Source organism: Calonectris borealis, unplaced genomic scaffold, assembly GCF_964195595.1.
Source record: "Calonectris borealis unplaced genomic scaffold, bCalBor7.hap1.2 HAP1_SCAFFOLD_35, whole genome shotgun sequence".
NCBI lineage: Eukaryota > Metazoa > Chordata > Aves > Procellariiformes > Procellariidae > Calonectris > Calonectris borealis.
In genome coordinates, this window is record NW_027441451.1 from 641,164 (window position 1) to 658,001 (window position 16,838).

Below are 16,838 nucleotides of genomic sequence, written 5' to 3' on the forward strand. Positions count from 1 at the left end.
CAGGATCATCAGGAGAGACAGGCCAGAAAGATCAGGAAGGAGGTGTCCTCAGTGTGAAGAAGCTGCTTAGATGTGTTAAGCTCCTCTTCGGGATGAATGAATTGGGTGAGCCCTTGTGGGTGAGGGTCAGAGGAGAGACTGGTAAGGGTGACCTTATGGTGGGAGACGAAGAACCCATTGAAGTCCCCTTGCGGACTTTAATTACCCTGGCATTCACAGGAAGGAGACCACAACAGTGTGCAAACCGTCCTGGAGGTTTCTGGAGGGGCTTAGAACACAGCTTGGGACACAGGTCTTTATAGCACAGCTGCCAAATTGGCCTAAACTGAGGACACTGATCTGCATCTGTTACTCTCAAAGAAGGAAGAGCTGGACACGGATGTGAAAAGCAGTGTCAGCCTTGGCTGTCGTGACCATGAAATAGTGGGTCTCACCTCCCAAGGGAAAGGAGAAGAGTGCAGATGCTAGACCGCAGAGGAGCAGACTTTGGCCAAGTCTTGCGACTTTAAGTGGGGGATCCCATGTGAGCACACAGAAGAGCAGCAGAGCTCAGTACAGCTGGTCTTCAAGGACAGTGTCTTTCAAGCGCGAGAGTGTGCATACCAATAGTCAGGAAAACAAGCAGAGATGTCAGGAGAGAAGCTTGGGGAAACAGAAGCTTGGGGAAACAGGAAACTCCTGGGGACGCTCCATAGAAAAAAGGAAGCGTACAAGAGGTGGATGCAAGGATTGAAACAAAGGAGGAACTCAGAAATACGGTTGGTTTTAGGAAAGCCAGAGCTCCTGTAGAGTTGACACTTGCAAGGGAGTTCAAGGGCACAATGTTCCTACTTCAGGAACAGTTAAAGAAGAAATGAAGACAATGTGTGGCCACTGCTGACTTTAGTAAGAGTAGGTGTAGATAGGTGTGAGATTCTCTTGGCCTTTGTCTTCACCAGCAAGGTCTCCCAGTTCCATGTGCCTAAGAGGGAGAACCCCAGGTGAAATCCAGCAGTGGATGGAGATCAAGTCAGGGGTTTCTTAGGTAAGGCCAACCTTTAATAGTGCATTGGACCAGATGGGATGAACCCAAGGATGTTGAGAGACCAGGCCAATGACATAGCAAGGCTGCTCTGATACATTTTGGAAAGTCATCATGACTGGAGCAAGCAAAAGGCAAATCTTGCGTACGTCTTCTAAAAAGATCCAAGCCCTGAGCAGGGGAATTATAGGCGGCAGTGACAGAGGCCAGGGGCTGCGTGGCTGGGCAGCAGCTCTGTGGAAATGGCTCTGGTGGTCCTTGAGTTTCATTAGGCAAAACATGACCCAGCAGAGAATCCTGGGCCTATGAGCAGGACCACAGCCAGGAGAAGTGATTATCCCCCTCTGCTCAGCACTTTTTACACCACATCCACAATACTTGCCCAGGTTTGGACCCTGTGCAGTGACAGTGAGACATTGGCAAACAGGAACCACTTCACCAGGGGGCCACTAAGTTGGTAATCCTTCCATTATCCTTCAAGTGTTTGTGTGATTTCCCCAAGAATATCAGTATCTGCAACAACCACCACCACCACAAAAGCATTAATCTGCCTAAATATAAACACCTGCAGAGGAGCACTCTGCACCTGTGGTAGCCACTTTGGGCAATGCCAATTGAATCAGTATTTGCAATGTACAGCATGATACCCAATCCAAAAGTACACATCTAAAGCAGTTCAGCTGAAGGGTGGTCTTGCAAAAGTCACCCTTTGTGTTCCCAGGTGGCACGGCCACTGCTGATTTCCCTCCCCAGATTGGCAGAGGCTGGGTCCCCTTCTGAGCAAGGACTCCCTGCAAGGAAGCCACAGCCGTGGGTGTTGCTCACCTGGTTCTTACTGGCACTTCGCCTGGCATCCCTTTTGGTGTATTTGATGCTTTTCTGTGACTACTCTTTGTGCACAGCAGTTCATAAAAAGGCAACGATTTCATAAAAGCTGGTCATAAGGGCCCTGTTATGGACAAGAAAGCTCACCATGAGCTCTGGAGGGAGCCAGGAAGATAGTTAATAAGCACCAGGAAGATCCAGGAAGCTCAAGGCCTCTTCTGAAGAGTAAGCAGCCTTGAGCAGCAGTGATTGCCCCTGTGGAGGTCTGGGAGAGAGAGTTGGGGCACACCAGTGAGAATCAAAGTGATGGCTGATGGCTTTAGCAAATCCTTACAAGCATGTCAGAGCCCAGAAAGGGAAGGCAGTTGACATCTGTTGGCAGAGGAGACGAGAAGAATGTTTGTCCTGGGAATATGGCAAGAAGGACCTTGCTGTCTTTTCCTCCTTCACTCCTCATGCTTGGATGGACCTCAGGAAACATCCATGAGCCTGGAGGATGCACAGACCTCCTGGGATGAGGTTCCATCACTGCAGGGGAAGAGGGAAGGACTTGTGAGACACATGGGGCTGCAGGTAACAGAGCGGTGTATGTGTAGCAATAAGTGTGCTACAGGTAGGAAGAAGACCTGAAACAGCATGGGCAAGGGGCGGGGGGGTGTCGTGCTGAATTGAAAGAGGTTGATTTTTTTAATTTGAGGCAGCAGAAGAAGGAGGATGTACAGATCAGTGCTGGCATATGGAGTGAAGATTCAAGCAAGTCTGGGGGCTAGGACAGCTTGGGTGCCAGAGGAGCATTAGCAGAACTTTGGAAGAAGCTGAGTGAGTTGTTGGAAACTCAGAGGCACTGGCAAATCCTCAGAAAACTTTGTGTTTGAAGACACAACCAGTGAGGATAGAGGAATACCAGTAAATCTTGGGAGATCCTGGGTCAGAGTGACGCAGGCGACCAACGGGGTGGTTAAAGTTTTCAAGGAAACAAGCACAGGTAGAAGACAGTGTAGGACAGCCGGTGGTGGGGACAACCAAGGGCCTTGGTGGGGTTGGGACATCACCCCAACAGAACTGAGATCCTTGTCCTTTCGGCTATGGCTGCTGTCTCTTCCGCTGGGGCCCATGAGAGGACAGCAGTTCCTGATGTTCCCAGTGCCTTGTTGCCTCCTCACCTCCATGGAGGCTGGGGGTGTCCTACCGCTGTCCTCACTCCACATGGCACACCCCCACCTCTCACTGCCCCCAGGAAAAGCCCTGAGACTCCCAGGAGGGAAGAATCCCCTTTCCCAGGGAACAGGGGTCAGGGCTTTGCTCTCTTGATTGATGAAATGCATCACAGGTGCATCAGAGGCACCTCCACTTTTGATTTTCCACCTGGAACCAGTGGTTCTGACTTCCTGCTTCACCAGTCCCCAGGGATGGGAATCTTGTCTGGTCATTCCCTCCGTGGTCTCTCCAGTGATGGACATCAGTGGGGCCTGCTAACACCCTCAGAAACTTGGAGGTTTGCTGCTGACTTTTACTTCTCTAGAGGCTTGTTCAGTCTTTCAGGATCTGCAGGATCTTGGCACTAGAGGGCTCATTAACATGCAAAACACCCCAACAAGCCAAGTCTCTGTGCATAGTTTTCTTTAATTCCTCTCTTCTTATGTGGTTAATTAGATTTCAGAAGTCAATAGATTTCAATACTAAACAGCAACAAGATAGGATTCCTTCTTTTTTAATTTTTTCTTCATTTGTCTTCTTACACATTAAGTGATGTCAGCAGTCTCCAGACAATATTGATCCTGAATGTCTCCTCATGGAGTCTGAATATAGAAGTCAAACCCCTTTATGTCAGACACTCTACGGACAGTCTTTGTCCCAGCCCCACCATTTCTCTCATCAGGCAACTAGGACTTAGCAGCCGGTTCAAATCTGAGCTTTCTCCACTGAAGTCTGTAGCTGCATGGTTCTGCGCGTTGGCACCAGTTCCCACCTGGGGCTTTACTTGGAGAACGAGCTGACACAGAAGGATGTTTCTTAATAGCCAACACAGAGAAACAAAGGAAGGCAGAGTTCAAGAAACAAAAGACATTCCTCAGCTGGAGGTTAAGTCCACATTACCTCCACTGAAGTGCACTCTCCATTCTGGATGGCCTTAGACTAAAACAAAACACATTTGTGCGTCAAGCCCAGATCCCAAGACCCCCCAAAACACGCCCTGCCCTGCACTCTGTCCATATTCGCTCTTTGCACACAGTGAGTCACACGTTGAAGTCACAAGAGTGAATGAGATGCTCTCTTTTGGATAGCAAAAACTGCACTAATCCCAAAATGTCAGGGTTTCAGGAGCATCTTCAGGTAGACTCCGCAACATCTAGCGCCGCTCACCTTTCATTCGCTGCAGGGTAAATTACACGGGACTCCGTTGTAGGTGAAGACAGGGATGAGAGTGATCTGCTACAACATTGGACACCTTGGGTACAATCGCCCAGGCTTCCCTTTCTAGTCAGAGGAGAGAAATCAGTTGTCTCAACTGAGATGCCCTGGCCTACCCTGTCTGTCCACCAGCTCCTGCTCCAGAAAGGCTCGTGTTGCTCCTGGGTCACATTTCCCAGTCCCTTGTGGAGGCTTCAGCTGCCCCCATGTATCCTGGAGGAAGTTGCCCCCTCTGTGTGAGCAACTGAATCAGCCCCTGGATGAAGATGTTAGGCAGAAGTTGAAACGTGCAGAAAAGGCCTCGGTGTAATAAGTGGTCAGGAAGTCTTCATTTTCAGATTTTTGACGCTGGGGTGTAAATTCTCATGAATTTTTTCATAGGACGTGGACATGGACCAGCAAGCTGATGACAACTTTCTCACCTCCTTTGTAAATATAGATTTATGCAGCCATTTCCAAAACCACATTTTGTCCCAACACTTTGAATGGAGAAGCTGTGTTTGGAGGACGTGTTTATTTTCATACATTTCACATCTACATTGCATATCTAAATGGAGCTGGGAGCAATGAAGGTTGGGTAAGTGGGGTAGATCCTGCCTTTATCTCTTTGCTGCCAAGCAATGGCCCCACCTGCTAGCACTTCCCTCCTGTCGTCCCTTTTTTTGAGAGGGCCAAATCTTTATGGGGTTGTACAATGGCATAACACCATGGCCCTCCAAGTGCCAGGCCGCCACTGGGGTACATATGCCCTGAGTTCACCCAGAGACCTTCTCTTTCAGGCACCCAGAAATGCGATCCAAGAGGACATGCTCTGGGACATGTTCCTCATCCAAAGTGAAGCTAAGCAGCCTTGAGCTCCCCAGCTCATTCTCTGGCCCTTTTTGAAAGATGCGTGCAACATTTACTTTCTGCCAGATGTCAGGGAGTCCCGCCAGTCTCCATGGCCTTTCAGAGATGACAGAGTGGCCTCACTGTGACATTGTCTTACTTGCTCAGCACCTCTGGATGTAACCTGTCCATTCCCATGTACTGGTAATGGTTGAGTTTGCTCAAGGAGCCCCTGATTTGATTCCTATCCTCTGTTGGCTGTTCTCCAGGGTCCTGCCTTCAGGCACAAAGGCCTGAGAGACCTTGCTGGTGAAGTCTGAGGCAAAAAGGACATAGAGTATCTCAGATCTGTCTTCACCTACTCTTACTAAATTCAGCATTGTCCAATCAATGTCTTTGTTTTCTTCTTTAAGTGCTCCTGAAGTAGGAAAAGCTCATTGTGATGCCCTTGCATTCACTTTCAGCTCTCAAACTGATTTTTGATACAGACAAGTATTCTGCTTGGAGGATGCTGTCCTTGAAGACCAGCTGTACTGAGCTCTGCTGCCCTCCAGTGGGGCTGGCCATTGGATCCCCACCAAAACTCCCCAGAAGAGGCAGAAGTCTGCTCCTCTGAGGTCCAATGTCTGCAGTCTTCTATTCTGCTTCCTCCTCCCCGCGGGTGCTGGGACCTCACTATTTCAGGGTCACGGCAGCCAATCTTCACATCTCTGACCAGCTCTTCCTTGCTTGCAAGTATCACATCCAGGTTGGCATTATTTTTGTTGGCCCATCTGGCAGCTGTGCTAAGACGTTGTCCTAAGACACTCCCAAAACCACCTGGGCTGTGCATGCTGCTGAGGTCCCCTTCCAGAAAATGCCAGGGTCATTGCAGTCCCCAGTGAGACCCAGGCTTCTACAGCCAGGGACTTCCTTGGGGGGCTTCGAAAAGACTCTGCCCACTTCCTCACCCTGACTGTGGGTTCCTCAGCTCCCACATGAGAGGCCACTTTTACTGGCCTCTGCTCTGACCCTCTCCCACACAAGGGCTCACCAAACTCTTCACCTGCCCCACAGAGGAGCTCCATACATCCAGTTAAAGTCTTCACTTTGAAGGAACCTCAATCCTGATCCTTCCAGCCTATCTCTCCTGAAAAGCCGGTACCCATCCATTGCAGCACTCCAAGCTGTGTCACTTGTCCCACCACGCCTTGGCTGTTACTCTATCGATGTCAAAAAGCACAGGCTCTTGCTCAACTTGTCTGTTGCCCTGGCTGAGGGCATCGGTGCACATCTGGGCTGTGGCATCTCAGGTGTGGCTCCAGGCCAAGCTCTGACTTGTCTTAAAGGAAACCTGGTACCAAGCGTCCCAGTCCTTCTGTGTGGAAAGGCTTTGCTTCACAGCAGAGACATGACCAACTGGACGGCATCTGGAAATATAAAGCTGAAATTAAATGACAGGTGGGGAGGAACTGGAAGTGCCCGGAGGAGGTCTGCATATGTCCTGTACTTAAGGCCCCATGAGGAACATGCCTCAGATATAGTGATAAAAATGTAAACATTTGTGTAGGAACATCATAACCATGAAGGACAATAACAACAGCAACAAAGACATATATAATGGTAAAAAATACCAAACAAAACCCAATGGAATCAGATACTGTGGGAGTCATTTGTGGAGAGAGGTGGTAATTTTATCACTATTAAAACATTTCCATGGAATCACTTTCCATAGGGCATCTTTGAGCTGCAGGTTTCTCATGCTGTAAATGAGGACGTTCACTGCCAGAGGCACCATGGAGCACACAACAGCCATCCAGGTGCAGGGATGGGGAGGAGATGGAGAGGGGCTTCAGGTGGGCAAAGTTGACAGTGCTTAAAAACACACAGATCATGGGCAGGTGAGGGAGGCACGTGGAAAAAGATTCGAGCTGTCCCTGCTCAGAGTTTATCCTCAGCACAGCCCTGAAGATCTCCACATAGGACAGCATGATAGAAATAAAACACCCAAATGCAAAACAAACACTGACCACAACTTCCCTGAGGTAGTCTGAGTCTGAGCAGGAGAGCTTGAGGACTGGGGGGATTTCACAGAAGAACTGGTCCACAGCATTGCCGTGGCAGAGGGCGTAGTGACAATGTATTGGCCATGTGCAGGAGAGCATTGAGAAACCCACTGGCCCAGGCAGCTGCTGCCATGTGGACACAAGCTCTGTTGCCCAGGAGGGTCCCGTAGTGCAGGAGTTGGCAGATGGCAACATAGCGGTCGTAGGCCATGATGGTGAGAAGAGAAAAATCTGCTGAAATGAAAAAGAGAAAGAAAAAGAGCTGTGCAGCACATCCTGCGTAGGAGATGTCCCTGGTGTCCCAGAGGGAATTGGCCATGGCTTTGGGGAGAGTGGTGGAGATGGAGCCCAGGTCGAGGAGGGAGAGGTTGAGGAGGAAGAAGTACATGGGGGTGTGGAGGCGGTGGTCGCAGGCTATGGCGGTGATGATGAGGCCGTTGCCCAGGAGGGCAGCCAGGTAGATGCCCAGGAAGAGCCAGAAGTGCAAGAGCTGCAGCTCCCACTCCTCTAGTGTGTGTGAATGCCAAGAGGAGGAAATCAGTCATGGAGCTGCCATTGGACATTTGGTCCCTCTGGGCATGTGAACCTGTCCAAGGAGGAAAAGGCAGTGGCAAGTTAGGGGAGACTTCTCTGAGTAAAACTACTTTATTTCTCATAGAATTTCCCCCCACCCCGTGCCCCAAACTGCCTGGCCCCTTTCAGGAAGACCTTTGGCAGGTCCCATCCATGAGCTGGAAGGTGCTGGCTGAGGGTGCCCAGGGAGCTGGGAGCTCTGCTGGGGGCTCTGCAGGAGTCAGTCCTGCCCTACAGCAATAGGCAAATAGGAAACAGGAGAGATCCCAGATTAAAACCACTCAGGGCATCAAAGAGCTTTGCAGCATTGTTGCTCCCAACTCACCTGACTGCAGAGCAGAGCTGGGGGGGTTTGTTGGGTTTGTTCTGTTCTAGTTGCCCCACCACACCTGAGGAGTGTTTTTAAGGCAGAAATTGTTGGCATTTCTGCTGCACTCCACGTGAAACATTGCGGGTGCTGAGAGGCAAAGGGACTGTCCCTTAGTGCCGAGCGAGGACGGCCAGTCTGCCCACCAGTCCTGGGCTCAGCTGCCCGGTGCTGGCAGCTCCTTCAGCTGGAGGACGATTGCACTCAGATGTGTCCCTGGGGGTGACGTGGAGCTGTGAGCAGCCCTGTATCACACAGCACCCTCCTGGCAGCAGAAGGACCCTGCCCTGCCCTGCCAGGGGTCACTCCTTCTACCCACAGCTTCCCCCACGCCCCCTAATTACCTGGTAGGCCAACCCGGGAAGAGGCGTTGGGTATGGGTTGTCACTTCCTTTCCACCTCAGTAACTGAGGGGACAGGGGCAGGCACAGGGCTTGGCCGGGTCAATCCCAGAAGCTGAAAGGCCAGCAGCAGGCACGCGGCTTGGGAGATCATGGTGAGGTCACTTCTGGGCTGATAGGCCACAAGGAGGCTGGTGGGTTGGGATGTTATTATGTTATCAATTGTGTCTGAGGAGCTCATTGGCCAGCAGGAGGCACATGGCCGTGAAGGGGAGTGTGAGGCCCCCTTAGTCTCCAATCTCCTTGAGTGATTGGCCATCAGCAGGCACAGGGCTGGGGTGTTGGCTCTGACATTCCCTTCTGCTGAGAACGTGATAGGCAGCAGCAGGCACGTGACTTGGTGGCTGTTTTGTACCTGGAGGTTCTGGTTTGTTATGTCCCGACTAAGAAAGGCACGCAGACGCTGTGAGGTGGTGTTTAAAATGCCATTTGTTAGAGAAACACCATAAACAAAGAGCAGATCATGGAGGCAATATTAGGTTCCTTCAGATGCCAGAGCCTTTGTCAGTGGGGCAGAAAGTTGTGCAGCTTCCATCTGTGGAATCTGCCCCTGTGATCTCTTTCCGTGTTTTCTAACAGGGAAACAAACTCTAGTTGTCCTTTCTCCTGCCCTAAGCAGTGATGTTCACATGCAAATTTGTTGCTGCAGTGTTTGGTAAAGGTAAGAACATGCAGTTGGCCTCATCACCAGTACCAGGTGGGAGCTTCCTGCAGATTCCTCTGTTGCAGTCAAGTTTCTCCTGTGACCCAGGGATATGCTCAGCACAACACAGCCTGAAGACCAAGCTGTACGTGGAGCACAGCACAGCGCGGCACATGCAGGCCAGGGTCTTTTCAGGTTTACTGTTAGGAGGATCAATAACTCCTCCATGTACAGTGCTCTTATGGTCGGGATCACTGAACCGCCTGAGGAAGGTTAGGAAGAAGATGAGGGCTCCTTTAGAAAGCTGGAGGAACGGACACAAAGGACTTGGTAGTCACTGGGGACTTTGAAGGCCGTGGACCTCTGCTAGAAGGCCTCAGTCAGAGGGAAGGTGGAAGGTGATCCCTGATCTGACATGGGGGGATGCTCTCCTGGACTTGTTTCTCACAAGAAGCTGGTGGAAGATGTGGAGGGCAGCTTTGGCTGCAGTGGGAGTGAGGTGGGGATGTAGAAACCCTTGAGGGAAGTCAGCAAGACAACTTGTAGCAGGGCTGAGTGGAGAGGAAGGATCACCTCCAGCCACCTGCTGGCAGTGCTCTGCCTAATGCAGGCCAGGGTGCCGTTGTCTGCCTTTGCTGCAAAGGTGCAAAGGCAGGAGAGGAGAAGGCTTTGGGGAGACCTAATGACAGCCTTCCCATATCTTCTGGGAGAGAGGAAAACAGAATGGAATGGAATGGAATGGAATGGAATGGAATGGAATGGAATAGAATAGAATAGAATAGAATAGAATAGAATAGAATAGAACAGAATTCTTTCTTAGATAGAAGAAATGGAAAACCAGGGCCTCCCTGGTCTGGAGGAATAGGGACGAACTGGAGTGGCCCCAGAGGACATCTGCCAGGATGTGGTTTGGGGCCTCTGTGGAGAGGCTGAGAGACCTGGGGTTCTTTAGCCTGGTGAAGTAGAGGCTCAGGGCTCTCTAGTAGTGGCCGTCAACTACTTGAAGGGTGGTTTCCGAGATGATGGAGCTTTTCTTGGCAGTGCAAAGGGAAGGCAACCTTGGTAGTGGGAAGAGAAGGAAACCTCCACAAAGCACAGCTTGGAATGTTCAGACTGGATGTGAGGAAAAAGAACTCTGAGTCAAAGGGTAGCCTTGTGGTGTAAGAGGTCACCCAGAGGGAGTCTGGATCAGCCCATGCCTTTGTGTTTCAAGGAAAAGCCAGCGACAGGTGGAGAGACATCAGTGAAGGTCTAGAAATGCTGGGGTGAGAGCTAGGTGGGAAAGCAAGAAGGGTGTCTACAGCCTGAAGGGCAAGAGGTGCAGGCATGGGACAGTGTAGGACAGCCTGCAGCAGAGATGGCCTAGGCCTCTGGCAAGACTGACAGGCCCATCAGAACGGAGGTCTTTGTCCCCTTGGCTAAGGCAGTTACCTCTGCCACTAAGGCCTACAGGGAGGAACTTTCTTTTGAGGCTCTGGACTTCATTTCTTCCTCCTTGCCCCTTCTTTGGGAGGCCAGGAGGTACCATAGAATTTTCCTACCCTTGGCATTGCTCACCCCCACATCCAACTGCCCCCAAGAAGAGCCCTGAGCCACGCGTGAGGGACAGGATCTGCCTTCCCAGGGCCTGGGGGTGAGGGCCTGGCCTTTCTGCTTCCTCAAATAAACCAAGGGTTTTCTCAGCATTACAGCCACCTGCACAGTGCCTTTGCCTACCTGCAAGCATGGCCTCCAATGATCTGCTCTAACGAGGCCATGGGGAGGCTTTGTCAGTAATGGTCCTCAGTGGGACCCATTAATACTTCAAGGTACTTTGAGTTTTGCTTCTGACTTTGACTTCTTGAGAGGTTTGTTCTTTCTCCTCTCATCATGGGAGCTTCAAGGACTCAGCACCAAAACCACCATGGGTCTCATGAAAATACAGAAAGCCTTAAGGAGCTCTTTCTCTTCCTGTAGTTTTCTTCAGATCTTCCAGGCTTGTACAGCTAATTGGAGTCATTTCATAGTGTAGTTAAAGAGGAAGATTTCAAAGTGCACCTAATAAAAATATTTTTTTAATTTAAAGTTTCTATTTTACTACTTTTCAATTTAGAGAAGAGGTGATAGAAGCATTCTCCAAGTGATAGTGATCCAGGGTGTCTCCTCAGGAGGTCTGGACAGGCAGGAGAAGCAGTCCCTTGAGGTCTGACTCTGTGCAGAGAACTTTGCTCCTCACCTCCCAAACCTCACCATTTCTCTCATTGGCCATCTGGGACTTACATCACTCTTCCTTGCATCAGACTTCTCCACTGATCTCTGCAGCTGGGTGTTACAGCTCCATTGCACCAACTCCCACCTGCTCTCCTCAGAGAACTGGCTGCACACAGGCACAGAAGATTGTTTCCTATTTGTAAGGAAAGAAAATTAAAGCATGATCAGCCTGCATAAACAATAAAGCACACTCTGTAACCATATGCTAAGTACAAGCTGCCTCTAACGAGGCTGCCTCTCTCCAAGGGATAATCTTATCAGAAATGGTTTCGATAGACAGATACAAAAAGATAGAAAGGAACCTAATGAAGGAGTTGGCTAAAGAGAGAATGAGACTACTGAAGGACAGGCAAGCTTTTAACTCCCTGAAGCTCAAAGCAGCTGCATAGGTGAGAGGTATCGGAATGAAGAAAGACAAAGGGGAGGAGAAAAGTGGAGAATAATGGAAAGGGCCTTGGTCTCGACAGTCTTCATCTGAAAAGATGATTTTAGAAATGGCCATTGTATCATGACAGGTGGAAGTATATGAGAGAATAGAGAAACTGAATACACCATATAACAGGCAGAACAGTGGTAATGAAGTTACAGGGCAAGATTGATATTTCCTTGCATACCCCTTTTAAAAGGCCACGGAATTGGTAGAGGTCTCTTGTGAGTGAGGACAAACCAACATTGCACCCATCTTTGCAAGAGGCCAAAAGTGCAACCCGGGGAACCACCGGCTGCACAAGCTCACTTTGATGAGGAGTGAGCCATTGAATGGCTCTTCGTGGGTGACATTCCTGGGCACCTGAAAGAGAAGAGCATCAGCGTGGACTGTGCAAGGGTAAATCATGCCTCGCCAACCTGATTGCTTTCATGATGAAGTAACTCTATTTGCGCAGGAGAAGAGCAGAGTGGATGTCGTTGACCTCCACTTCAGCAAGACTTTTGGCATATATATTCAATACATATTTTGGCATATATGTATTCTGCTGAGAATGTCCCTGGGGAAGGACAGCCTGTGATCCAGCCACACTGTGGGTATCTTCTGGTGGCCAGCTGGCCAGATAACACGTCTGGGGAGAAGGACCTTGGGGTCCCAGAGGAGAAGCAGCTGAGCAGGAGCCAGCAGTGCACCCCTGCGGCAAAGGCCAACAGCCTCCTGGGCTGCATTAGGAAAAGCATTGCTGGCAGGTGGAGGGAGGTGACCCTTCCCCTCTCCTCAGCACTGGTGAGGCCCCATCTGCAGTGCTGTGTCCTGTGCTGGGCTGCCCAGTGCAAGACAGTGGTTGACCTGCTAAAGCAAGTCCAGCCAAGGGCCACAAAACTGGTTTAAGGGACTGGAGCATCTTTCACAGGAGGAAAGGCTGGGAGATGTGGGACTGTTCAGTCTGGAGAAGAAAAGGTTTGGAGGGATCTTATTAATGTATATAAAGTACCACCTGAATCCAAGAAAACACTTTTTGACTGTGAGGGTGGTCAATCACTGGAACAGGTTGCCCAGAGAGGTTGTGGAGTCTCCATCCATGGAGATATTCCAAACCCACCTGGACAAGTTGCTGAGCAACCTACTCTAGCTGACCCTGCCTCAGCTGGGGGGGTTGAACTAGATGATCTCCAGAGGTCCCTTCCAATCTCAACATTTCTATCATTCTGGGAGTATAAAGGAGAAAAGACAGACAGAAAGAAATGAACAACACATAGCCTTGACCACAAATATGGTGGGATCCATGGAGAAGACCCAAGGTGGAGCAGGGGACAAGTGTGAGGAGGAAGGAGTGGCGGGGATGTTCTTTACTGACTGTTATCCCCCTCTTCACCATCCCCCCTGCTCCTTTTGGGGTTGGGGTGGGTAGATGAATTGGGAACAATGGAGTGATTTGAGCCGGGGAGAGAGTGTGAGCAGAATGGCCTTTAATATTTTTGCCATTGTTTCTCACAATTCCAAACTTTTTATAATTGGCAACAAACTAAACTTATCCTCAGCAAGTCAACACGTCTTTGCCCATGACAGTAACTGATAACTGATCTCCTTCACTTTATCTTCACCCATGAGATTTCTGGTTTATTTGCTCCCTTTGTCCTGTTGAGTGAGGGGAGTGAGTGAATGAGCAGCTGGGTGGGTATCTGGCTGCTGGCCAAGGCTAACCCATAACAGGACCGCATCTGGATTGCAGTGTCTAGTTTGGGGCTGCCCAGCACAAGAAAGACCCTGACAGACTGGAGTGAGTCCTGCAGAGGCCAGAAGGATAGTTGGGGCCTGGAGCACATTTTGGCCAAAGAGAGGCTGAGAGAGCTGAGTTTTTGAGAAATGCCACAGAGCCAATCACTGGAGCAAGGACCCAGGCCAGTTGGTGGGATCTCAATCAATGGAGATTTTCAATGTTTGTTGAGACAAGGCCATGAGCACCTGATCGAGCTGGGGCTGTCTGAGAAGGGGCTTGGCTGAGAGACCAGCTGTGGCAAGAGCTCTGGGACTTGTGTGTAAGAAGTGTCAGCAGGAAACTGGTTCCCTTTTTATTAATACTGGCGGTGGAGTTGGGTATCAGTGAGCCCCGGAGGAGAACGGGGCTGACCATGCAGCAAAGGTCCCTCCTCAGGGCTGGGGGGTGTGACCAGAGATGGAAATGGCCAGTGTGTGCGACTGATCTCGGACGGTTTTCCCAGGACAGCTTCCCTGGGGTGTCCAGGGAACATGGCACAGACTGGGCCTCTCTCTTCTGCACCTTTGGTGCCTTGCTTCCTTCACCATGACGCCTGACTCTGCACTGTGAGCACCCTGCTGTGGGCCCCCACCCTGCACATTCACACAGCTGAGCTCTACACTGCTGCTTTCCTCTCCCGGGCACTTCCCAGCCCAGCCCAGACCCTCCCCACCTCTCCCCACCACCCCTGCCCTCTCCCCAGCCCAGCCCAGCAGAGCAGCCCAGCCTGGGCTGGTCCCACGGCAGTGCCCACCGCAGGGTGCTGCAGAGCTCTGGGCACTCACCCCACGGCCCCAGCCCCTCTGAGGGGCACAGCAGCTGCTGGGGGGCACACAGGGAGCTCAGCCTCCCCATCAGCCCCAGGGATGCTGCTGGCCCCAAGGGCACGAGGAAATGGAGGCTACTCACTCGCTGCCTCTCCTGAATTCATATTGCAGGTGATGCCCAACCCTGACTGAATTTGCCCCCTCCTCTGCTCCCACCAGCCCCACTCCCCACGACAGCACGACAGTCCTGGCCCTGGGCCTCCTCTGGCACCTCCTGCATCTCTCCAGTCTCCCCTCCCACTGCCTGCTGGGTCCCCACTCACTCCCATGGCACTGCAGAGTCCTTGTTCATGGATACGTCAATTTGGTGCTTTACTTTGGGGGGACTTCATCTTTGAGGGTGTTTCACCTTCTGAGTCTCCATTCATTGCAACCCCAGGGCACGGGGTGAATCCCCATCCTCTCCTCTCCTCACCCCTCCAAATTCATTTCCAGAGACTCTGGTATGTGCCATCAGTCTTGTCATCCATGAAGGAACCTGAGACGATAATGGGAGCTCATGGACCATCTCCCCTGCCATTGGACACCAAGAAGAGAACTCTTAAATCCAGACCATTTGGACCAGTGGAACCCAATGGTACCGTGAGCTTAACCCCAAAACATTGAGAACGCAGGGAGAACAGATTTTTTGAAAGACCAATTCCTTGGACATTTTCTTGGGAGACAGGTTGGAGGAAGAGCCCAGGCTTAAGGTGCTGCAACTGGGAGACCCCGTTTTATTGTAGACCTGCTATCGGGCATGCCACACCTGACACAGTGTTGGGCAAGAGTCAGACACAACAGGATCAAGCTTCAACACAAGCAGTATAAATCCAGAAAATTATATATAAGCAGGATTATCACAAGAGAAAAAATCAGACTCATGGCCTCAGATAAACTCTGGGGAATGTGCAGAGAAGGGGAGGCAGGTTATTGTCGGTGAAACAGCGTCCACTGGGCCATTTTCCATAGGGCATCCTTGAGCTCCTGGTTCCTCATGCTGTAGATGAGGGGGTTCACTGCTGGAGGCACCACTGAGTACAGCAATGACACCACCAGATCCAGGGATGGGGAGGAGATGGAGGGGGGCTTCAGGTATGCAAACATGGCAGTGCTTACGAACAGGGAGACCACGGCGAGGTGAGGGAGACACGTGGAAAAGGCTTTGTGCCGTCCCTGCTCAGAGGGGATCCTCAGCACAGACCTGAAGATCTCCACATAGGACAGCACAATGAAAACAAAACACCCAAATAGTAAACAGACACCAACCACAAGAAGCCCAACCTCCCTGAGGTAGGAGTGTGAGCAGGAGAGCTTGAGGATCTGGGGGATTTCACAGAAGAACTGGTCCACAGCATTGCCGTGGCAGAGGGGTAGTGACAATGTATTGGCCGTGTGCAGGAGAGCATTGAGAAACCCACTGGCCCAGGCAGCTGCTGCCATGTGGACACAAGCTCTGCTGCCCAGGAGGGTCCCGTAGTGCAGGGGTTGGCAGATGGCAACATAGCGGTCGTAGGCCATGACAGTGAGAAGAGAATACTCTGCACCAAACAAGAAGAATACAAAGAAGACCTGTGCAGCACATCCTGCATAGGAGATGTCCCTGGTGTCCCAGAGGGAATTGGCCATGGCTTTGGGAACAGTGGTGGAGATGGAGCCCAGGTCGAGGAGGGAGAGGTTGAGGAGGAAGAAGTACATGGGGGTGTGGAGGCGGTGGTCGCAGGCTATGGCGGTGATGATGAGGCCGTTGCCCAGGAGGGCAGCCAGGTAGATGCCCAGGAAGAGCCAGAAGTGCAAGAGCTGCAGCTCCCGCGTGTCTGCGAAGGCCAGGAGGAGGAACTGGGTGATGGAGCTGCCGTTGGACATTTGGTCCCTCTGGGCACGTGGACCTGTTGGAGGAGGAAAACACAAGAAGTTAGGGGAGACTTCTCTGAGCAAAATCCAAGCCATTTCCCACAGCCCCTGCCCCTGCTGCACACCCCCCCTTTGCATTTTCCAGGAATCCTTCCTCAGCTGCGGGGCTGGAGCTCTGGTGGGTGCTGGCTGAATGTGGCGTGAGGAGCAGGGCCTCTGCCCGCTGGCTGCCGAGGAGTCAGCCCTGCTCTGCAGCAGTGGGTTCATGGGAAGGGTGGGGGCAGGGGCCAGTGCTGGCGTTTGACTTGGTCAGATGGAACCGCTCCTAACGCAAAAGGGCCTGTCAGCACCTGCACTCCCCGTGCTGAGGAACTGGGGTGGCAGAAGGCACTATGAGAGGCTTGGGGGTTTTGACAGCTCCCCCATCTCCCCTGGGGAGTGTTCTGGGATGTCAGGAACCCTCAGCATTTCTGCTGCACTCCAGGAGATCAGAGTGAGTCCTGCGAGGCAAGAGGATCGCCTGTGGCTCAGAGCGCAGTGAGGGGAGCTGGTCTGTCCCCGGTCTTGTTCCCAGCTTCCCTGGCCTTGCACCTTTCTGAGATTGAGGGCGATCACATTCTTATGTTC

At 51.4% G+C, this 16,838-nt stretch overlaps 1 protein-coding gene across 1 annotated transcript; it reads right to left on the reverse strand.

Moving 5' to 3' along the window:
* Window positions 1-15,287: 15,287 nt before the first annotated feature.
* Window positions 15,288-16,223, reverse strand: LOC142076181 (olfactory receptor 14J1-like). Its single transcript, XM_075138560.1, has one exon. The coding sequence runs from the start codon at window positions 16,221-16,223 to the stop codon at window positions 15,288-15,290; it is 936 nt and encodes a 311-aa protein (XP_074994661.1).
* Between the last annotated feature and the right edge of the window lie 615 nt (window positions 16,224-16,838).

Excerpts from the sequence above, each read along its gene's own strand:
- LOC142076181 (XM_075138560.1), bottom strand. The coding sequence starts at position 16,223 with ATGTCCAACGGCAGCTCCATCACCCAGTTCCTCCTCCTGGCCTTCGCA.